The sequence below is a fragment of the Thalassophryne amazonica genome, chromosome 21, assembly GCF_902500255.1.
Source record: "Thalassophryne amazonica chromosome 21, fThaAma1.1, whole genome shotgun sequence".
Taxonomy (NCBI): domain Eukaryota; kingdom Metazoa; phylum Chordata; class Actinopteri; order Batrachoidiformes; family Batrachoididae; genus Thalassophryne; species Thalassophryne amazonica.
This window is the reverse complement of record NC_047123.1, coordinates 11,871,604-11,896,790: the sequence shown is the minus strand read 5'-3', so window position 1 is coordinate 11,896,790 and position 25,187 is coordinate 11,871,604. Positions and strand designations below refer to the sequence as shown.

General features: G+C 41.6%; 1 protein-coding gene across 2 annotated transcripts in view; it reads right to left on the bottom strand.

Annotated features, from left to right (window-relative positions):
• man1a1 (mannosidase, alpha, class 1A, member 1) overlaps positions 1 to 25,187 on the bottom strand; it is a 154,737-nt gene that overhangs the window by 31,042 nt on the left and 98,508 nt on the right. For both annotated transcript variants that reach the window (XM_034161869.1, XM_034161868.1), the window contains exon 5: positions 12,392 to 12,486. In XM_034161869.1, the coding sequence (XP_034017760.1) occupies positions 12,392 to 12,486 (95 nt within the window). The remainder of the gene's footprint in view (positions 1 to 12,391; positions 12,487 to 25,187) is intronic.

The following is a 25,187-nucleotide window of genomic DNA, read 5'->3' as shown; positions in this document are numbered from 1 at the left end:
CTCCACAAATGCACAGCACCGTATTAAAGACGGCTTAGTTCTGGCAAAAGGGATAACAACCCAGTCTTTATCATCCTTATGAAACTAAAAAATGTGTTCCTCAAGTTCGGCCGGCCGGATCCGAAATTCGATATTTTGGGGGCGTCGCACATGGTCGCAGAAAAATCGCGAAATAGCGCCCCCTAGAAATTTTCAAAAACCAAAAGTCGAAGGGTGTGGCCGCTATGGTGCCGCCATTTTGACCCTTCGCCATATGAACATTATACTTAAACAGGTACTGAAGTCACATATTTAACCCCATCAACTTCCTTCCACTTCTAAAACATGCAGAACAACTTGGTGAACGTAGGCGATGATCGCCGTGAAGTTACGAGTAACGGCATCCGTGTGGCGGCGTGCCGAATATTGCCCATTCGCCATGAAATTACGTTCTTCCTTTTGACGGCTTTAATTTTGTCATATCATCATGAAAATTGAAACATAGGTCAAGGAAGACAATCTCTTACAATTCATAGGGGCATCACCCATGGGCGGGGCAAAATGCCTCAATAGCGCCCCCTTGAAACATTCCAAAACCCCTCCCCATAGGGGTTTTTTTGGAGTAGAGAGATGAAAATTGGTACACGTGTGACTTGCATAGACGTACAAAAAAGTCTCTTGCACCATGAGTCTACTCCAAACAGGAAGTCGGCCATTTTGCATTTTCTTCTCATTTTGAAATGATTTCCACATGTTGTATTTGAACGAACTCCTCCTAGGGATTTTGTCCAATGCACTTCAAATTTCTTTGACAGCATCCAAAGATGATACTGACCAAAAGTTATCGAAAGCTTTTCTCTATGTTGAAGGGTGTGGCCGCTATGGTGCCTCCATTTTGACCCTTTGCCATGGAACATCAAGTCATGATAACTCCTTCATGCTTTGCCTGATTGACTTGAAACTTCACATGTATGATGACGGTTGGCCCCTGAACACACCCGGCCCCTCTGTTTGTACACTGAGCGCCCCCTAGTGGATGAGCAATCAACATGTCATAACTCCTTGATGCATTGTGATTTGTTTAAACTTTTAACTGTGTGATGTGTGGTTGCCCCTGCATGCACATGCCCATATGTGGTCACAAGGGCACCCACTGGCCTGGGTAGGCGGTTGCGCGGAACGAGGGCCCGTATATGACTGCTTGCAGTCCTAGTTATTATGACTATTATTATTATTCTTGCCACTTTTGAAATCGAAATTTCGGCCTCTTCCCATGCTCAAAAACTCACCAAACTTTCCAAAGTCATTCGGCCAGATCCGAAATTCGATATTTTGGGGGCGTCGCACATGGTCGCAGAAAAATCGCGAAATAGCGTCCCCTAGAAATTTTCAAAAACCCCTCTGCATTGGGCTTTTTTCGTCGTAGCCTCACGAAATTCGGTACACATATTTACCATGCCAGGACGCACGAAAAGTCTCTTACTGTCATGGTGAAATATCGACAGGAAGTCGGCCATTTTGATTTTAAGTTTCGATTTTGGGCAAATTTTTTGCCATTTTTGGCCATTTCCACTACTTACATTTGAACGAATTCGTCCTAGGGATTTCATCCGATCGTCTTCAAATTTGGTCAAAATCATCACAACACAATGGTGATCAAAAGTTATCAAAAGATTCTAATTAAGTCAAAAGGCGTGGCTGCTAGGGGTCGTCAAACTTTGGCGAAAAGGTCCTATTTTTACTTTAAGAGGTCCTGATGTCACATACTTAATCCAATCAACTTCATTCCACTTCTAAAACATGCAGAACAAATTGGTGAACGTAGGCGATGAACGCCGTGAAGTTACGAGTAACGGTGTCCGTGTGGCGTCATGCTGAATATTAACCATTCGCCATGAAATTACGTTCTTCCTTTTGACGGCTTTAATTTTGTCACATCATGAAAATTGATACACAGGTCGGGCAAGACAACCTCTTACAATTCATAGGGGTGTCGCCCATGGGCGGGGCAAAGTGCCTCAATAGCGCCCCCTTGAAACTTTCAAAAACCCCTCCACATAGGGGTTTTTTTGGTAGGGAGTAGGGAGATGAAAATTGGTACACATGTGACTTGCGTAGACGTACAAAAACGTCTCTTGCACCATGGGTCTACTCCAAACAGGATGTCAGCCATTTTGAATTCTCTTCTCATTTTGGCGTGATTTCCACATGTTGTATTTGAACAAACTCCTCCTAGGAATTTTGTCCAATGCACTTCAAATTTCTTCCACATCACCCACAGACGATACTGACCAAAAGTTATTGAAAGCTTTTCTTTATGTCGAAGGGTGTGGCCGCTATGGCGCCACCATTTTGACCCTTCACCATGGAACATTATACTTAAACAGGTCCTGATGTCACATACTTAACACCATCAACTTCCTTCCACTTCTAAAACATGCAGAACAACTTGGTGAACATAGGCGATGATCGCCGTGAACTTACGAGTAACGGCTTCTGTGTGGTGGCGTACCGAATATCGCCCCTTCGCCATGAAATTACCTTCTTCCTTTTGACGGCTTTAATTTGGTCATATCATCATGAAAATTGATACACAGGTCAAGCATGACAACCTCCTACAAGTCATAGGCGGGGCAAAAGTTATCGAAAGCTTTTCTCTATGTTGAAGGGTGTGGCTGCTATGGTGCCGCCATTTTGACCCTTTGCCATGGAACATCAAGTCATGATAATTCCTTCATGCTTTGCCTGATTGACTTGAAAGTTCACATGTATGATGATGGTTGGCCCGTGAACACACCCAACCCCTCTGTTTGTACACTGAGCGCCCCCTAGTGGATGAACAATCAACATGTCATAACTCCTTGATGCATTGTGTGATTTGTTTAAAATTTTAACTGTGTGATGAGTGGTTGCCCCTGCATGCACATGCCCACATGTGGTCACAAGGGCACCCACTGGCCTGGGTAGGCGGTTGCACGGAACGAGGGCCTGTATATGACTGCTTGCAGTCCTAGTTATTATTTTTTTAAATGAATAAAATGTTCTTTTTTGGACCCTTAACAAGAAAGGTATGAGCTAAAAGCTGAAGCGTTGTCCTCATATTGATTAACTTTATAACAGAGAAGAATTTTCAAGTTCAAAAAATGCAAATAGCAATTGGAGCAGTTAGGGGGCTATTCAAACGGGCCAACTAGTAAGATATCACTCCTGAAAATGATTTTTGCCATATCACGTGAGTCAAATCTGCCCTACAATTGGATTTTGGAAAACCATGTGACGGAGAACCAATTCCGATTGGACACTCACATTGCGCACGTCATCACACATCTTCTATGAGGAATACCAAGATGGCCGACGGTGGATCGAAAGTCCACGGAGTTAACTTTTCAGCAAAAAAAAAAAAGCATGTTTCTATCTCATATCATTAAAAAGTTATTTACAATGTAGTAAAGCTTGGTCCCAGCCATCGTATATGATGGTGTCGGCCCCAGAGGGTTAATGGCGAACGGCAGTAATTCCCACAACCCTTCCGGATGACCAGTGAATCTGAATGTTTCAACCTCTTAGCAGTAAACGAAAGTTTTTCATGCTAGAAATAAGGTCTACACAACGTGGGCTTAACAAAAAGCGTGACCGACGCAATGAAGCACATTTGACCCATTACTACATAAACTGAGTTAATCAAACTGAGTTGAACTGAAACGGGAGGAATGTGGGGTGAATGTAATCGTAAAGTTATTACAAACAACATCCTTATAAACTTACTTGTATGCTTTTGTCAGCCATCAGTGCAGTGTGACGGCAAACTACAGGGGCCAGTGATGAACACATTTAAGCAGGGGTGTAAGCAGCTCTCAGTTGAATGGAGTCAGAACTCCATCTACTGGACAAATGGTGTAAGGACATTTTACATTGCTGACACAAACATTATTTCAGTAACTGTTCTGTTTATGAGAAATTATTGGCGTTCTATCGGCAAAATTTTGGGTGATAGTGAGTATTTTGAAAAGGGCTTATATTGGCCGATAATATCGGTCGGCTGATATATAGGTCAGGCTCTAATGGTAGGACCGTTGTCTCACAGCAATACGTTTCAGCATGCAGACCGCTCTATGCTATAAAAAGGAAAGCACACTGTCAACATCCCGCTTACGATCTGGCACAAAATATTTGACAGTATAATCCAGCCGATTGCGCAATATGGAAGCGAGGTCTGGGGACCACTCAGTATACAGGACTACACGAAATGGGACTAGCATCCAACTGAAGTCCTACATGCAGGATTCTGACAATCTATGTTGAAAGTCCAATCAAAAACACCCAATAATACACGTAGGACAGAATCAGGCTGTTAACAATTTAATAGAGAATATTCAAATTCTGGATGCATCTAAACAACACTCTCCAATTACTAAAGACCTGAACCCTGAAAAGCTGGTAATGAAGCTCAGAAACACAATAACAAAACCTGATAATCACCAAGTTCAGCTCAGCTCTGCTTCCCAACCACCAATCAGAGTCAACAAAACCATCAATCAGGAAAAAGACTATTTGAAACATTGGACAAACCAAACTACCGCCCAAAGAAGAATGAAAAATTATCTTAATCTAGAGGACAGCTGGCAGAGTATCTCGTCTCTGTCAGAGATGGGAGTCCAGGCTCAGCGCCCACAAGCTGGCAGCAGAAACAGAAAAACCAGGGAACAAAGAATCTATGGTCACTGTCAGAGGAAGTCCAGACAGAAGACCACTGTCTTCAAAAATCTGCAAAATATGATCACTTAAGATGAGCTTTCTTCCCGAAGCACAGAGACACACACACACACACACACACACACACACACACACACACACACACACACACACACACACACACACACACACACACACACACACACACACACACACACACACACACACACACTCAGCTGTATTTTCTTGCATTCTTCTTTTGCTGACCTTTTTTCTCCGTTTTGTTATTTTTACTTTGTCATTGCTTCGTCAAGCTATTTGAATTACCATGATGACAGACCCTGACCTTTAGACTTGTATCTGATAACAGTCTGGGTGGGTCCTTTTGTGTTTGGTCTGAAGCACACGGTGTCCAGTTCTTACAAAAAAATTAAAAATGGAACATTGACTTGTCTGTGCACAACCACAACACACATTTCCACTGTATGATGGTCCACCTCAGATGCGTCTGAGCCCATAAAAGTCTGGTGGCCCAGTTTTCAAACTGTATAAATCCAACATGCCCCACATCCTTCTTCTCAAACAGGGCTTAATGAAAGTCAACAAACACTCTTTGTTTGAAAACTTCTTTGTGTACTAATGCCTTTACAAAACACACACACACACACATATATATATAGAACAAAAATATAAATGCAACACTTTTGGTTTTGCTCCCATTTTGTATGAGATGAACTCAAAGATCTAAAACTTTTTCCACATACACAATATCACCATTTCCCTCAAATATTGTTCACAAACCAGTCTAAATCTGTGATAGTGAGTACTTCTCCTTTGCTGAGATAATCCATCCCACCTCACAGGTGTGCCATACCAAGATGCTGATTAGACACCATGATTAGTGCACAGGTGTGCCTTAGACTGTCCACAATAAAAGGCCACTCTGAAAGGTGCAGTTTTTATCACACAGCACAATGTTTAGCACAAAAAAAAAAACCATAAGACATAAAATTGTGATTTAATTAAAGTTTTTAAACTTTTTAAAAGTTGCAATTAAAGTTTAGAACACAAAATGTTATGCAAATGCTTCAGCTCAACATTATTTTCTATTACATATAATTAACTTGCTCCACTTTAAGGTATACGAGGGCTGTCAGTAAAGTTACGGTCCTTTTTATTTTTTTCAAAAACTATATGGATTTCATTCATATGTTTTTACGTCAGACATGCTTGAACCCTCGTGCGCGTGCGTGAGTTTTTCCACGCCTGTCGGTGACGTCATTCGCCTGTGAGCACTCCTTGTGGGAGGAGTCGTCCAGCCCCTCGTCGGAATTCCTTTGTCTGAGAAGTTGCTGAGAGACTGGCGCGTTGTTTGATCAAAATTTTTTCTAAACCTGTGAGACACATCGAAGTGGACACGGTTCGAAAAATTAAGCTGGTTTTCAGTGAAAATTTTAACGGCTGATGAGAGATTTTGAGGTGATTCTGTCGCTTTAAGGACTTTTCACGGTGCGAGACGTCGTGCAGCGCTCTCAGGCGGCGTCATCAGCCTGTTTCAAGCTGAAAACATCCACATTTCAGGCTCTATTGATCCAGGACGTCGTGAGAGAACAGAGAAGTTTCAGAAGAAGTCGGTTTCAGCATTTTATCCGGATATTCCACTGTTAAAGGAGATTTTTTTAATGAAAGACGTGCGGACGGGTCCGCGCGTCGGGACGCAGCCGCCGCGACGCTCCGCCACAGGAAAAACACCTCTGTTGAAAGCCTTAAGGACAAGTTGGAACATGTCCTGCCTGTTAAACAATTTCTCATATACTCACTCCACTGAAAGCCATCAAAAGCCGCCTGGATTTTACAAATGGTTATCAACACGGAGGTGTTTTTCCTGTGCCGCCGCACCGCGTCGGCTGCGTCCCGACGCGCGGACCCGTCCGCACGTCTTTCATTAAAAAAATCTCCTTTAACAGTGGAATATCCGGATAAAATGCTGAAACCGACTTCTTCTGAAACTTCTCTGTTCTCTCACGACGTCCTGGATCAATAGAGCCTGAAATGTGGAGGTTTTCAGCTTGAACAGGCTGATGACGCTGCCTGAGAGCACTGCACGACATCTCGCACCGTGAAAAGTCCTTAAAGCGACAGAATCACCTCAAAATCTCTCATCAGCTGTTAAAATTTTCACTGAAAACCAGCTTAATTTTTCGAACCGTGTCCACTTCGATGTGTCTCACAGGTTTAGAAAAAATTCTGATCAAACAAAGCGCCAGTCTCTCAGCAACTTCTCAGACAAAGGAATTCCGACGAGGGGCTGGACGACTCCTCCCACAAGGAGTGCTCACAGGCGAATGACGTCACCGACAGGCGTGGAAAAACTCACGCATGCGCACGAGGGTTCAAGCATGTCTGACGTAAAAACATATGAATGAAATCCATATAGTTTTTGAAAAAAATAAAAAGGACCGTAACTTTATTGACAGCCCTCGTATTTTCAAAAATCTATGTATTTTTCTACAACCCCAATTCCAATGAAGTTGGGACGTTGTGTAAAATATAAATAAAAACAGAAACGTTCAAGCAAACTTTATTGTTTTTGTGCAAATATTTGCTCATTTTGAAATCGATGCCTGCAACAAGTTTCAAAAAAGCTGAGACAGTGCTCTGTGTTCTTTTTTGAGCACATAGTTTTACTGCATTGAGTACACGGTATAAAAACGATCCTGTGTGATTTATACTTCAGGAACAATGGAACACAGCAGAAATCATAAATTGGCATCGGGTAACGTTGTCTTGTGAGTGTGTGGCTTCCAGTCACGCTGAGTACCATCCTGTTGCTCTGACTTGCGCTAAAACCACTTAATTCTGCATTGAGCAGAGGACGCAAACAAAATTTAAACATGTTTAATTTATGGCATCCGATCTGGTTCGTCCTTTGCGCCCCTCGCGCTGTTGTGGCGCCGAGCTGCTTCGTCTCGGCACTAGGTTGCTTCCACATGGCATCGTCATGACGACACACGACGCAACTGGGAGCAACCCTGGTGTGAAAGGGGCTTAAGCGTTTGGGAACTGAGGAGACTAATTGTTGAAGCTTTGTAGGTGGAATTCTTCCCCATTCTTGCTTGATGTACGACTTCAGTTGTTCAACAGTCCGGGGTCTCCATTGTCGTATTTTGTGCTTCATAATGTACCACACATTTTCAAAGGGTGACAGTTCTGGACTGCAGGCAGGCCAGTCTAGTACCCACACTCTTTTACTATGAAGCCACGCTGTAACATGTGCAGAATGTGGCTTGGCATTATCTTGCTGAAATAAGCAGGGACGTCCCTGAAAAAGACGTTGCTTGGATGGCAGCATGTGTTGCTCCAAAACCTGGATGTACCTTTCAGCATTGATGGTGCATCACAGATGTGTAAGTTGCCCATGCAATGGGCACTAACACACCCTCATACCATCACAGATGCTGGCTTTTGAACTTTGCGCTGGTAACAATCTGGATGGTTTTTTGTCCGGAGGACACAACGTCCATGATTTCCAAAAACAATTTAAAATGTGGACTCATCAGACCACAGCACACTTTTCCACTTTGCGTCTGTCCATTTCAAATGAGCTTGGGCCCAGAGAAGGTGGCGGCATTTCTGGAAGTTGTTGATGTATGGCTTTCGCTTTGCATGGTAGAGTTTTAACTTGCACTTATAGATGCAGCGACAAACTGTGTTAACTGACAATGGTTTTCTGAAGTGTTCCTGAGCCCACGCGGTAAGATCCTTTACACTATGATGTTGGTTTTTAATGCAGTGCCGCCTGAGGGATCAATGTTGGTTTTCGGCCTTGCCGTTTACGTGTAGAATGTTCTCCAGATTTTCTGAATCCTCTGATTATATTATGGACTGTAGATGATGGAATCCCTAAATTCCTTGCAATTGAACATTGAGAAACATTGTTCTTAAACTGTTGGGCTATTTTTTCACACAGCTGTTCACAAAGTGGTGATCCTCACCCCATCTTTGCTTGTGAACAGCTGAGCCTTTTGGGGATGCTCCTTTTATACCCAATCATGACACTCACCTGTTTCCAAACAGGTGTTCTTTGAGCCTTCATCAACTTTCCGAGTCTTTTGCTGCCCTGTCCCAAATTTTTTGAAATGTGTTGCATGCATCCATTTAAAAATGAGCAAATATTTGGCAAAAACAACAGTCTATCAGTTTGAACATTAAATATCTTTTCTTTGTGATGTATTCAATTGAATGTAGGTTGAAGAGGATTTGCAAATCACTGTATTTTGTTTTTAATTTACATTTTGCACAACGTCCTAACTTAATTGGAATTGGGGTTGTATGAATATTGTCATCATCATCATGTACTGTTAATTTCAATATACTGACAACATACTGAATTATATATCATCACATAAGAAGCTCAAAGCCCTGAGCCTGCTGTGGAGGGGGATGTGGTTTTGTACAGTCTGTCAAGAGATGAAGATAATGTACAGCTGCAGAAATTCGCCTAGATGGGATAAATTTTGGGCCCATACACATAATGTCATAACATAGAGCATCGTCATGACAGTTTTACAGCCTCTCAAGGGTAAAGACTCTGAAGTGTGATGTCAGGTATCCATGACAACACAAGCTGGTTCTACTCTATCTGTCAAAAAGTTTGTGTTTTGAAGTCCAATGTGAGCACAATGTGGGGACCTTTTTCATCCTTGAGCACAGTGATGATAGATTAAATTTTTATCTATTTTTCTACTTTCTGTATAGCACTCTACACCCCGGCACCGCCATGGGGATTTGAGGATTGTAGTTGTACAGTAAAACTGAAGGAGTAGATATGGCACAAGACGAGACTCATCACCATCTCTCTTTCTCTGTATGTGTGTGTGGGGGAGCAGGTGGGGACTTGTCAGTCACACAAGGACCTGGAAGAAAGTACTGAGTTGATCTAGACACATCTGGACTGGCTAAAGTGAAGAAGATTTGGCCTGTGATGGAGAAGACCATACAGAAGCCCCTGCGGTGTTATTTGTATTTATTTATGTTTACATAAAGTATAAAGTTTGGTGTGTGTCACATCCTTTGTCCCCGTCTGTCTGCACTGACAGTGACCCGGCTCACACATATCCCGCCTCTTCTGTCATGCAAACAACAGTGACAATAATTCTTTGCTGTGAAGCAGCAACCTGGAATTGTATTTATGCATTTCATGAGCATAAATTAGCATGTCACATCAGAACGTGCCCCTCTCATGCTAAATATTCATTACTTCCGCCAACTGGATTAGGAGGGTGAATGTGATACGACTGTCCCAGTGTGTGTGTACAAAACAACTTAAAAAGTACATTTCAGATTTTTAATGGAATTTTATGGAGAGATGGTAGTAGTTAGTTAAATTCTGACACTGAGATACGATGGATATGATTTAAAACAATTCCAGTCCTGAGAATCAGCCTAATGACATCACAATGATCCATGCTGGGTACTCAAATACTGTCCTATGAAGAGCCCAAATGAAAGTTACTGGCTTCTGTTGCTGTTACTGAAGAAAGTGGACACATCGAAAGATTTTGTCTGTTGCACCACCAGCAACAGCTTCATGCTGAACTGAAACACAGGAAGATTTTCAAACGAGAAAATAGATCACATCTAGACTTGAGCCTTCTATGTGTATTGGTTAACAGTAGTTGGGGCCTCATTTTTAAGAAACAACCCTCTCTGCACCACTCCAACATGAAGTTCTGAATCTGATGATGCAACAGACAAAATATGCACTCTGTAGTTTGTCCAGTTGGTGGCAGAATCAGCCCTCCATCCAACAAAAAAACACCTTGCAAAGCTTAAAGGTGCAAAAGAAGACTTTTGTTTCCACATTCAACGGGCGTAACTCTGCCGCTGCCTGCTATCAGAGGAAGACAGACATTATGAAGGGAATGCAGGGTATCAGTTTCCATCCTCCTCCCTGGAAAAGAACATATATAAGAGAGGGCCAACGGTCAAGGGCGGGCGGTGCCTTCTATAACATCAGTAAGCACGCCGTGCTCCATCACTGAGAGCTGTGAAAGCTCCACACTGCAGTGACAGCAGCATGAAGACCTGGACATAAGACCAAACTCTACTGCAGGGTACATCTACTTTGGCCTCTTTGCTCCAATAGTAAGTGTTTCAAAATGCTTGTTCAATGGATCTGGGGTGCGCTCTGTCTGCTGCACTCCGACAGGCATGGCTTTTTTTTTTTTGTTTGTTTGTTTTTTAATAAAGGTAGTGGTGTGTGATTAGAGTTTGGAACAGGCTGTTACACATTTTACAATGTGTTATCAGCAGTCTACATTTTTGTTCCAAACCACGATTAAAGTCGGGAACCCTGTGCACTCTAAGAAATGAAATGCTGCATTTATTTAATTGATTTTTTTAGTGACATCATCAACCAGTTCCCCAAAACCTTTTTGAAATGGGGATAGCAAATGGTAAACTGTTACAATTATGGCTATCAGGATAATGCGCTAATTTAATTAATTACAGCGCCTAGAACGCGTTACGTGTTTTAATCTTGATTATCACACTTTGATCCTTACCTTTTTCCCCATTCAATGGCAGCAAGAATGATTAATGTTAAAATGTTTGAAATGTCAAAACTCAACAAAATAAGTATCTTTTGGGGAGGTGATGGTCTCGTGGTTAAGCGTTGGGCTTTGGACCAGAAGATCCTTGGTTCAAAACCCAGCCAGACCGGAAAATGACTGAGGACTCTTGGGTAAGGTCCGTAACACTCATAGGCCCAGAGAGCAGATCCGCCTGGCCACACTATGAACAGCCACTGAAAAAAGGTCCTCCCAGCAGGGTGATGTCCGTCACCCGTTCTTTTGCTTTTCCCTGCTAATCTTGTGGTTATGACTTGCATGCAGACACAGGTCTTCACAAACAGTGACTGCGAGACTTGCCTCCAGAACCCAAACAGAACTCTACGCATTTTCCACGTCTGCTTGCATTCACAGCGTGCCCCGTCCGATCTGAAAGGCCCTGCACCTGCAGACACGATAACTTCAATGCCCCCACATGCGCAACCTGAAAGGCCCTGAAGAAGGCCGTTCTTGTAAACATAGTGAGGCCCTCATTCTACACTGAGTTCCTGTGGTGGAAACTGGGCTAATGATACAGGGGAGGATCTCATTCACACCTCCAGGTGCCTGACTGTCCCTAGTGGTCATTCATCTGCCCCTTTGGTTTGACATATCAGGGGAACCGCTGATACGGGGATTAATTATACAGTAATAAAACACTTCAGCATCCACGTGAATCAATTCGTCACAGTTGTGGCAAATCATTTTTTACAAAATACAAAAGTGGCTTTTTATAGAAGGTCCAAAGACAATATCCCATCAATTATTAACACTCAGTGAAACCTATGACCAGGGCAACACTGAGACGGCTTTAGTTTTTATTCTGGGCAGTTCAATTTCAGTTTCTAGCATGCTGTAATATTTGAGCAATTTCTAAAACTTCACACATGAAATTATACAGAGAAGCTGTCTACTGTAATGTAAAACTGAAAGATCTTAGCTTGAGTGTGCATGTGTGTGTGAGAGAGAGAGAGGAACGGAGATTGTGTTAAACCCACTTACATCATACCACAGTGGAATTAACTATTTCAAACCATCCAAAAATACCAGCAGCCTCAAACATTGCTAGACTGGACTGCTGTGAGAGCCAGAGTGTGTTTTTGTCCTACCTTTTGAGGTTGAGCAGAGCCCAGGGGATGCCAGTGGGTGTTTTGAAGGCTGGTAATAGTTTTTCTCCCAGTTCTACTGCCTTTCTACGGAATACCTGAAAAAGACAGGATCTCATTACCACAGGTTTATAGTTTTTCGAACACAATTTCACATTATCAACATTATCAAGTCTTAAGAGGAACCTTTGTCAAGACCACTGTGGAAGGCCTGTGAAAGCGCGAGCTGCTCATGCACCCACATGGAATTATTCAAGAAACCAGGTTCAACTTCTGCCAATGGTTGGCGAGATTTGTACTTTTTCATACACCAAGACCAGGAAGATAGCCTGACACAAAAACACTCAACCCAGATCAGCAGAAGAAGAGAACTCTGGCTGAAAGGTGTAGTTAAAAGCAGTGAGAGTGTGACTTAAAAGAGAACTAGAGTAACCAAGCAGGAGCTCCCATGTTTGTCTGTACCCTGATGACAAACTAGTTCACAGCCGTAAATCCAGGATGACAACCCCAATAATGCAGTAGGATCAATTAAGAAGGTGTAGTTGGCGAGTGTATAATATTTCCACTAGCCAAAGGATGGAAGAGTCCTGGTAGTCCTGGGATGAGGTAGTTAGAATCCTGACAAATATACTGATCAGCTCTTTGTGGCGTAAAATGATGGGAATGTGAAACAAGAAGGAATGGCTTTGGTGGTCACCGGACCAAGGCTTTGGTGGTCACCGGACCAAGGCTTTGGTGGTCACTAGAATGAGGTTTTGGTGGTCACCAGACCAAGGCTTTGGTGGTCACTAGAATGAAGTTTTGATGGTCACTATAATGAGGTTTTGGTGGTCACTAGAACAAGGTTTTTGGTGGTCACTAGAACAAGGTTTTTGGTGGTCACCAGACCAAGGTTTTGGTGGTCACTCAGCCAAGGCTTTGGTGGTCACTAGAATGAGGTTTTGGTGGTCACCAGACCGAGGCTTTGGTGGTCACTAGAATAAGGTTTTGGTGGTCACTAGAATAAGGTTTTGGTGGTCACTAGAATGAGGTTTTGGTGGTCGCTAGACCGAGGCTTTAGTGGTCACTAGAACAAGGTTTTTGTGGTCACCAGACCAAGACTTTGCTGGCCACCAGACCAAGGCTGTGGTGGTCACCAGACCAAGGTACTGGTGGTCACTAGAATGAGGTTTTGGTGGTCACAAGACCGAGGCTTTGATGGTCACCAGACCGAGGCTTTGATGGTCACCAGACCAAGGCTTTGGTGGTCACTAGAATGAGGCTTTGGTGGTCACCAGACCAAGGCTTTGGTGGTCACCAGACCAAGGCTTTGGTAGTCATCATACCAAGGCTTTGGTAGTCATCATACCAAGGCTTTGGTAGTCATCATACCAAGGCTTTGGTAGTCACCAGACCAAGGCTTTGGTGGTCACTAGAACGAGGTTTTGGTGGTCACCAGAACTAGGCTGCAGAAATAAAAGAAACTGGCAGCAGAGGTGCCCAAATTAATCTTTTGAAAGGTCGTGATTAGTTCTGGCTGGGAAACTGTTTGTGAACATCAGGAGCTCTGGGCACGTTCCTTCATGTAGAACTGAAGTTGTGTCAGAAAGGGCATCTGGTATAAAACGTGTGCCAAATTCCAATGTGGATTTCAGCCGGATCTATTGTGGGAACCGGAGGTAACTGGATGGCAAACAACTAATACAAAAAAGCATCCAAAATAAAATCTCTAAGTAATTATTACACAACTGTTTAACTGCCTTTACAGTAAGAATTTTTCAGTTACCACAGCAGGGCAAAACAAAGGGAATGTGGACCAAATGTGGCCTGCAGGCCCTACATTGGGCAGCCCTGGTTGAAAAAGACAGGGAGAAGAATTTTACTTTGGCTTAAAAAAAATCCTTCCATGTTGCTTGAGTTTTAGCACGTAGCCAAAATTAAACATCTACAAAATTTAGTTCTCTAATTTCATACATCTCTATGACTGCCGAGCACAACTGCAACTAATCCATCGTGCATCTACTAACAATCCAGCATGCTGCATACGTCTGCAGGATATTTGACAGGCAAAACAAAGCTGTTTGTTCCGCCGAGGTGGTGCATCAAAGTTCACCAGGCAGGATTAGCTCTCATTCCACTCTCAGTGGAACACTGAGTGTGTGAAGTTGGTTATTCAGGTTGTTTCCACAATGAAGAGCAGTGGAAGAATTATTTATTTTGTTTCTAACATACCCAATTCTACAAATTAAGATAAAAGTACACACACTATTTTGTGGCGTCTTCACTCACTGGTGTTTGTGGACTTGCTCTGGGTTCGAGGGTCAAACACAAGACAAACGTCCATCACCTCTCACACTACATACCTCGTTAATCATGTGATCAACAGCACATGCACAGTTGTGGGGGTAAAGACGGATCAAAGATGAGGGCAAAACAGTCAGATCTACTGGAAACACATTCCTGAGCAAACTACAGGCTAAAGGGTTTGGATTTTATACCGATTTCATTTCATGAATCATGCATTTCCTCCCTTCTTACAACTTCCTCGAGCCAAATGGGAACGATTTTGTTTATCGCTTTTCAGGAAAACACACATGATACATTATGTTAAAGACCAAGCTCCTTGGCGGCACTGTTGACATTAAAATAACTCCGTTGTGTGCCTGGCTGAGTGTTTTTGGTTCAGGCTACAGGCTCCCTGTGGGAGCAAGATTGTGTGCTAACAAGCCATCAGATCTCCGTGATGAATGCCTTTAATAATGCCAGGAGCACACTGTGGGACTGAATAAAAACACTCGCAGGGATGCACAAAAGGATAAATTAAACACGCTCTGTGTCCGAGGCTATTACACAAACTGCCAACAAGCCTTAATCACTCACGAGATTACACAGAAACAGGCATGTTTGGTACTAATGTTGATTGTAAAAATGCATATTGATAAGCCCAATTCACGAGGTCATTTTGAAAACACGCTTCATCCTTACAGATTAAACTAAATGCACTACTTTACCCGTGTGTGGACAAGTTGAAACTCCACAAATCATTTTCCCCACTTATGGTACGACCAGAAAGTATTCACAGCGCTTCACTTGTTCCACATTTTATTATGTTACAGGCTTATTCCAAAATGGAGTAAATAAATTTTTCCTCTCAAAATTCTACTCACAGCACCCCATAATGACAACATGAAAAAAAGGTTTTATGAAGTTTTTGCAAATTTATTAAAAGTAAAAATCTAACAAATCCCATGTATTCACAGCCTTTGCTCAGTACTTTGTTGATGCACCTTTGGCAGCAGTTACAACCTATAGTCTTCTTGAATATGATGCCACAAGCTTGGTGCACCTATCTTTGTGCAGTTTTGTCCATTCCTCTTTGCAGCACCTCTCAAGCTCCATCAGGTTGGATGGGGAGCGTCGGTGCACAGTCATTTTTAGATCTATCCAGAGATGTTCAATCGGATTCAGGTCTGAGCTCTGGCTGGGCCACTCAAAGACATTCACAGAGTTGTCCTGAAGCCACTCCTTTGATATCTTGGCTGTGTGTTTAGAGTCATTATCCTGCTGAAAAATGACCCATCACCCCAGTATGAAGTCAAGAGCGCTCTGGAGTTTTCTCTGACTGGATTGAGAGCAGTCTGCACGCACTAGAAATGTTCTCTGTTCTACTGCAAAGCAGGGGGAGGAGAGTCCCAAACTACTGACCAAACATTATATTTCCGTGATAGCTGATGCTTTTCAAACCTTTCCCTCAATCCTAACTAGTCTCCCAGTTTCCGCCGCTCAAAAACATCTCCACAGCATGATGCTGGCACCATCACACTTCACTGTAGGGATGGTGTCTGGGTTCCTCCAAACTTGACGTCTGACATTCATGCTAAAGAGTTCAATCTCATCAGACCAGAGAATATGTTTCTCATGGTCTGAGAGTCCTTCAGGTGCCTTTTGCCAAACTCCATGCGGGCTGCCATGTGCCTTTTACTAAGGAGTGGCTTCCCTCTGTCCTTCTGGAAGGTTCTCTTCTCTCCATAGAGAAATGCTGGAGCTCTGATATCAGATTCTTGGTCACCTCCCTGACTAGTTTAGACAGGCAGCCAGCTTTTGGAAGAGTCCTGGTGGATCTGACGTGCTTCCATTTACGGATTATGGAGGTCACTGTGCTCATTGGGACCTTCAAAACAGCAGAAATGTTTCTGTAACTTCCCCTGATTTGTGCCTCGAGACAATCCTGTCTCGGGAATCTACAGATAATTCCTTTGACTTCATGCTTGGTTTGTGCTCTGACATGTTCTGTCAACTGTGGGACCTTATATGTAGACAGATGTGTGTCTTTCCAAATCATATCCATTCAACTGAATTTACCCCAGGTGGACTCCAATTAAGCTGTGGAAACATCTCAAGGATGATCAGTGGAAACAGGATACACCGGAGTTCAATCTAGAGCTTCATGCCTGGTGATGGTGTTGTGGTTAAGACCAACGCTGTGCTCCCAACAGTCCTCGTCGATATGAGGACGTCCATTTATGTTGACTCTTTTAAGGCAAATCTGAAAATTTGTTTTTCTTCTGTTTACCATTAGTGATATTATCTTAACTCAACTGTATTTGACGTTTTTTTTTCCATTTATTTGTATTTGTTATTTAACTGAAAACTGTGTGATAAAAAAGGAACAGCTCCTGTATAAACAAAGGCTGATTGATGAACACTGTTGCTGGCAGAATTAGTTGCTGCAGTGCACAGCTCAGCTGAGTCAGTGTCCTCAGAAGATTTATAGTCTTTTAAAATGAAAATTGCCTGTTAAAAGCAATGACTAGAGAGTACTGAGCTTCCCAGATTGACTTAGAATGCAGGAAAAAAGCTTTAGATTTTTAAAGCAGAACAAAGTCACAGGTGTGCTTGTGTTGGGGTAGGGGGGTACTTGGATCCACCATGCCCCCCTTATCTGAAGTTAGATCTGTACCTGGATTTTCACAGCTGACAGTGCTGCGTGCCCGCCCACAGCCCCAAATGCTTACACACACACACACACACACACACACACACACACACACACACACACACACACACACACACACACACACCATCTGAGCATGTTCACAAACTTGTAATAAAAAAAAATCTGACTTCAGTTATTCAGTTATTGTTCTGATGAGACTTAAATCAAACTGTGCTTTGCCAAAGGGAGGACACACAGCGCTTTACGCAGAGACAACAAGTCCTAATCTTCACACTGAGGTGCATTTGAGTGTGTTTTTGTACTTGTGCATGTATGTGAATGAGTGTTTCTGCTGCGGATGAAAGCATCGTAACACACGACACACAGAAGTAATTCATTGAATGCGTGTGTCCGGTTCATCAGGTTTATCTTTCTTCACCACCTGTTAATTCGTTAAACACACCCCATGTTGATATGGATTTAGGTAGCGGGGTCTGAATTAAGCCTCTTTTTATACAGAAGCTGCAGCAAACGGTGAGTAATGCCTTCAAAAACAGCAAGGATGCTTCTGGGGGAGCAGTGCTCCTCTAACACTGAGTCTGGACACCCTTGTTATCATATACACACTATTAATTACTATTATTATATTTTATTATTATTTCTAGTTTATTTCTAGTCCATGCATTTTTAACATATTTACAATTATAATATGTACTTACATTGAACTTACTAAATAAAATCATGCACCCATGCACACTTTTAATATATAGATGATTTCTGCCCCTTGCTGGAATGGTGTGCAAATCCAGAATGCAATCATCAATGTCCATTGTTCAGTGTTGTTAGCTAATATCTGTAGTTTCTCCAAAAATACTAGTCCTATCAATGGTCCATTTTGGTCGCATTCATCCTTGACCAAAAGTACATAATCATACCAAACGGCAAATGTTAGCTCTCCCCAGTTTGTCCATGACTGAAGTTATACACACAGATACATGCACACAGATCTTCTCGTCTTTTCTGCATTCTGCCGCAAGCAGGTGCTTTTATTTTTACACACCAACAAACAGAGACATGGTGGAAGACATCAAACATATTACACTTCTCACTCACAGTAATGGTACATGACACTTAACTCACTCATGGTAACAGCAACATGATACTTATCTAAACTGACTAAACCAATTAAACTACAAAACCACAATAAATCAATAACACTAACAACACTGTTAAACTAACATGACTATCCGTGACTGAAGCCATACGCATGTATGGGCGCATGCACACAGAGGACACCGATACTGGATTGGATCGGGCCCATCTCAAAACAGCACAATATAAAGAAAGTAATTAACTCTGGTGAGCATTTTTCATGGATTATTACTCTCACAGTCATTCCTTGAACAAATGCCACTTACTGATGACGTTACATTATCCTCCTCCTGTTTTTTATTCTGGTCCATGATTTGCTCTTTTTTTTGGTCAGAAACGCTGATATCGGAACCATACAAATGCCAGGGGACAGAGTATTCAGCATTCACTGCAACAGTCCAGATGTTTTTTTTTGTTTGTTTTTTTTCAGCATTTACTGCAACTGGTCAGACATTTTTTTTTATGTCACTGCGGACAACACTGCACGGAGAATAGAGCCTGTATTTGCCGCCACCTTTGGCACAATTGCTTCATGTTCTACTGTTGAGAAATTCTTTTGGGGCCATGTCTTTTTATAACTGTCACCTTTCTTCCTCACAACACTCTCGTCATGAGACACCAATTGGATGTCCTTGTACGGAGAAATACCGGTCGGTGTGAGACCACGCAGACTGTTGTCCACGAGAACGTACCTGCTAGTTCATAAAGTTTCTGATTCACAAACATACTAACGGTGATAAGAGCAAAGGCTGGAACACACTCGTCATGAATCCGGTGGTGGTGTAGTGAGCACATGTGACATTTCTGCGCAAATATTAGTGACTGTGTCCCAGTGTGTTACCAGTGTGCGATGTTTCAATGAAATCTCCCAAATGGTTTAGGAAGAGTTGCCGATAAGAGATCAATATCACGTGATGCACCACTTAACCACAAAATATCCAATTCTCCTAAACGGGAGGATTGGTGGATTACAATGAAATTCACCGCATGGTTTTAGAGGAGCTGTTTTTACAAGATTCATGGACAAGTGGACAGGATGAGAGAGGGGCAAGAAGAACTTTTTAAAACCGTTTGAAGTCATATGATAGATGATTTAATCCACTGACTGAAAATCAGAATTTAAGTTGAATTTCAGATGCTGGAATTTAAATGCTACTTGTACTCTGCGGTGGCTTGCGCATTTAATGCATATGACACAGACGTATTACTCATCATCACAACTTAGCGGTCAGGTTGAGGGTTAATATTGTATTTAATAAATTGAGACTGGGATTCAAGGTATTTCCACAATGGTAACTAAGTGACAGTAGACACAGTGGCCACCAGGACCGTGTGATTAGCAGCAAACAAACAAAAGGCTGCTTCACCTGCGCCTGCCTGAACACGCCCCGCTTTGCCATCATTCATATTTAAACTAATGTATCAAAGAACAGCTGCACTGCAACTGCACTGAGCAGCTCTTAATCCCAGACTTTCTTTAAAACACTGTGGGAGGGAGTTGTTTTTGTGACAACAATGAACAGATAAATGACTAAGGTGCAAGGTGATACAACCCCTATTCCAATGAAGTTGGGATGTTGTGTAAAATGTAAATAAAAACAGAATATAATGATTTGCAAATCCTCTTCAACCTATATTCAATTAAATACACCACAAAGACAAGATATTTAATGCTCAAACTGATTGTTTTTGTGCAAATATTTGCTCATTTTGAAATGGATGCCTGCAACACATTTCAAAAAAGTTGGAAGGGGGCAACAAAAGACTGGAAAAGTTGATGAATGCTCAAAGAACAAAGAAATTGGAAACAGGTGAGTGTCATGATTGGGTATTAAAGAAGCATCCCAAAAGGCTCAGCCATTCACAAGCAAAGATAGGGCGAGGATAACCACTTTGTGAACAACTGCATGAAAAAATAGTCCAACAGTTTAAGAACAACGTTTCTCAAAATTCAATTGCAAGGAATTTAGGGATTCCATCATCTACAGTCCATAATATAATCAGAAGATTCAGAGAATCTGGAGAACTTTCTACATGTAAGCGGCAAGGCCAAAAACCAACACTGAAAGCCCGTGACTTTTGATCCCTCAGGCGGCACTGCATTAAAAACTGACATCATTGTGTAAAGGATCTTACCGCGTGGGCTCAGGAACACTTCAGAAAACCACTGTCAGTTAACACAGTTCATCACTACATCTACAAGTCCAAGTTAAAACTCTAATTAATTAAAGATTACTAATGTAATCTTTGTGACTGTGGTCCCAGCTCTCTTCAGGTCATTGACCAGGTCTTCCTGTGTAGTTCTGAGCTTTTTCAGAATCATCCTTACCCCACAAAGTGAGATCCTCCATGGAATACCAGACCGAGGGAGATTGACATTCATCTTGTGTTTCTTCCACTTTCTAATAAATAATCATAACAGTTGTTGTCTTCTACCAAGCTGCTTGCCTGTTGCCCTGTAGTCCATCCCAACCTTGTGCAGGTCTACAGTTTTGTCCTTGGTCTTGGCCATGGTGGATAGGTTGGAGTGTGATTGACTGAGTGTGTGGACAGGTGCAAAACAGGTGCAATTAATACAGGTAAAGAGTGCAGAATAGGAGGGCTTCTTAGCAGGTCTGTAAGAGCCAGAATTCTTGCTGGTTGGTAGGGGATCAAATACTTATTTCATGCAATAAAATGCAAATTAATTTAAAATTGACAAAACTGACTGCAAAATTAACAGTGGATCAAATATTTATTTCCCCCAGTGTATATATTAGATCACAACCTGCTCACTGGAGCCCTTATTTTCGCAGTTCATGTGGTACTCAAGCATCACAATTTACTTACTACATAGTAGCGACTGGCTAGGGTGGACTTCAGTTACAAGCCGAACAGGCTAGCATGTGCTGCGTGAAAGTTAAAGTGGGCGTTTTTTTTCAATTATAAAGTACCTGCTGTGTATGGCATGCCAGAGCGTTGCAGTGATATGACGTGCTGTCAACTTTTATCATCATTCACTTGAGTTTCATGAATGTCCCAAATTGCTCTATGAAAATTAATGATGACAACAAACACACAATGCAGTGCAACTTACTAAAACCTTAACTAAAGTGACATGAAATATACAATGACATGGCTAAAATTCTTCTCTATGACTCGTGTGTAGAACCGATAACTCAGCTAGTATTAATATATTTATCAATATATATCAAACACATAATGAATTAACTGGAACTTGAAAATATTTTAATGTTTTCATGTGTGCATGTACACACAGTTTCAGCTTCTGTACCCAGCTTGATACTTTATCAGCATGCGTATGTACGATTATGTGTTGCAGTCCAAAGAAAATTGTCGAGACAGCTCCCTAACTAAGACAAATCACCCAGCACAGCTGCTGGGTGACCAGTAGGTCCACTGGGATACACGACCCAGATTAAATCAGCATCTACAGGGAGAGAGAAACAAACACATGCTGACACTTTTCCCCGAACCAAACACACTCACAAATGACCTCTTCTCTTCTCCTCACCTTCTGGCATTCATCAACAACCTTGTCTCCCCTCCTCAAATGTCCCTGATGTCTGTCACTCCTGCTGACCTCGAAAAACTAGATTTATTCATGCCAGCCCTCTTCAGTTTCACATTCCGTCACAACAGCATTCATGGAGCCGTTGAGTAAATGCTGTATTGATTTAGGACTGTGGCTGCTGGTCTCTATCTTTACTTCAAGTGTGCATGTAATTATTTAGTGATAACTAATCAATCAACAAGTAAGCTTGTCATCAAACATCATCATAGTTGGCTACATACTTCATCTGACATTCTGAAACCATAAAACAAGAGATGTGGGCCCATCAAATACTGAACCGTTTGACACTCACATTTCAAATCACATTCACATTCTGCTTGGGACTCCGACGAGGGCGGTCGCATCTCGTCCTGCCCCTGCCTCCCTGTGGCAGGCCTCCGTCTTCTACGGCTACAAACACACTCACATCGCCTCAATTGGGAAACGGACTGTTTCAAGTTTAGTGCACATAAACAATGTCAAATGTATATGTGTTGTCTTAATTCTGATGTGTGCCATTATTACGGTAAACAAGTAATAATTGTAGATCAATTGCTGTTGTATGTGGAATGTGAGTGCAGAAATCTCGTAATGACAATGATAATAAAAGCTATCTATCTATCTAAAAGCAATACCTGGATTATGTATTATTTATTAGACCAGGATAGAGTTTTGTCAACGGGCTGGCAGCCTTTTTTTTGCACAATTTCTCCAATCACAGCCACAGAAGCCTGTAACGTCTTCTGGGTTGTCTAGGTGTCTTGGTGGCTTTCCTCACTCTTCTTCTTACACAATCAGTTTTTCAGAAGTGTCTACTCCACACAGATTTACCGCAGAGTGCCAAACTGTATTTCTTCATAACTGATGTAAATAAAGTCAAAGACACATTCGGGGACTTGGAAATGTACATGTATCCATCCCCTGACTCATCTGAAGCAAAATGGCAATAAAACTGATTATTTACAGGTATTATACCAAAGGGGCGGATTACTTATGCAACCCATCATCTTGGCTTTTATATTTTTAATTAATTTATATCAGGTTGTAGAGATTTACTTTCAGTTTGTAAGTAAGTACTGACCGTATTTAGCAAGGGGCATATTTGTGCTTGTACTCTGCATTCTGAAAGCTATGACTATTTTTGTGCTGAGAAAGTAGATCCAGTGTCTCTTTTGCCAACTAACGTGAAGGTGTAAGCATTTATGGTCACACAACTGCACGGAGCCGACCATACGGAGTGAAATAGACACATACTGTAGCAGCTCAAGGCCACGTCAAACTGTGTGTTGTCAAACCAAGATTTATTCCCCTCAGTTTTATATGAACTCATGACTAAAACACAAGCAGATTCAAGATTAAGCAAAGAATTAATCACTTGAAAACAGGTGATATGTCTGAAGCCTAATTTGGGCTGTGCCACGCTTTGCCGCATATAAATTTGGTGAGAGACACATTTGAGCAAATATAGAGCTGATCCAGTTTGCTTCGCAACTTAAAGCGGCAGTTTCCTGTTTTTAGGTTGTTGGTGATGTTTTAGTGTTTTGCTCTGGGTAATGATGTCTGTCCCCGGTGTACTTCATGCAACCTGCACAACATGATCCGTGAGACGGTTTGTTACCATCAGTGTTTATTGGGTTTCATTTAATTGCTCCTTTGTTAGCTTTTCTGTTCTCTTGCTAGTAATGAGGAAGTATCTGGCTAATTTTACACACCTTGTAGTACTTTAAACAGACTGCTTAATCTATATTATAATAACCAAGTGGCCTCTGTGTGCATGTTTGTGTGGAGACCTGACATTTGCTGTTTGGTATACTTTTGTATTTTGGGGCAAGGATGAATGCTGTGAAAACGGAAAGTTGATAGGACTAACATTTTTGGAGAAATAAGCAATTATAGCTAACCAGTAAACAATGAACATTGTGCTGCAATGCACCGTGGGAGTTCGGGGTTTTGGGGCTTTAACTGTTGCTATTGTGGTTCATGTTAGTTTAACAGTGTTGTTACTGTTACTGATTTATTGTGTTTGTTTAACAGTGTTGTTAGTGTTATTGATTTATTGTGTTTTTGTAGTTCAATTAGTTAAGTCAGTTTAGCTAAGTGTCATGTTGTCGTTAACATGAGTGAAAAAGAGTATTGCTTTTGATATCTTCTGTCACTGCCTCTGTTTGTGTGTGTAAAAATTAAAAGCACCTGCTTGCAGCAGAATGCAGAAAAAAGTTGTGATTGTGTGCAACTGTGGACAGTGGACACTTGCCGTTTGGTATGCTCATGTATTTTGGGTAAAGGATGAACGGCGCAAAAACGGAATGTTGATAGGACTAATATTTTTGAAGAAACTACAGATATTAGCTAACATTGCTAATTACATTCTGGACTACCAGGCCATTTCAGCAGGGGGCAGTAAATCATCTTTATATTAAAAGCACGAGTGCCTGTGTGCGTGATTCTATTTAGTAAGTTCAATGTAAGTATATAATTATAAATACGGTAAAAATACATGGAATGACAAGAAATGGAAACATGTATTTCCATTGTGGTCCATTTAAAATCAAATGACAAAACAGAAGCAATAATAAAATAAAATAATAATAACACTGACAGTAATGATGATAATAATAGTGTGTATATGATAACAAGAACCTAAACAATTTATAAATACATTAAGACAGTAAACTAACATTTAAAAAATTACATAATTAACAGGAAATAACTGGTTGAGTTCTTCTAAAAATTGTTGAGGTCCACGGTTCTAAAAACGTTCTGGACTTACACGCCATTCCAACTTAATTTATTCCCGCCCTTGAAAAATATCAGATATCTATTTCAGAAACACTACCAATGTAGAGCCCATGGATCCACACAGGCAACACGCTAGTTTCTGTTTTTTTTTTGATGACTATGTCTTTATTAAAGCAAGAAATAGCTTACATACTGTATGCAAGCAGATTTTAAAGTTCAAAACTGTCACATGTAGCTAGAACGCGTTGCTTGATGCTTCTTGTTCTGTGACACATAGTTCAAAAACCAGTGGGTTTTCTCAATTTCTTCATGCATGCAATCACACATGCAACTTAACACCTGCAGCTGCACTGATCACTGTTTCCTCTGGTTTTTACAAAAAGTGAGGCTGTAACAAAGCTGTATGACAAACATTCTTACATTAAAAAGTACATTACTGG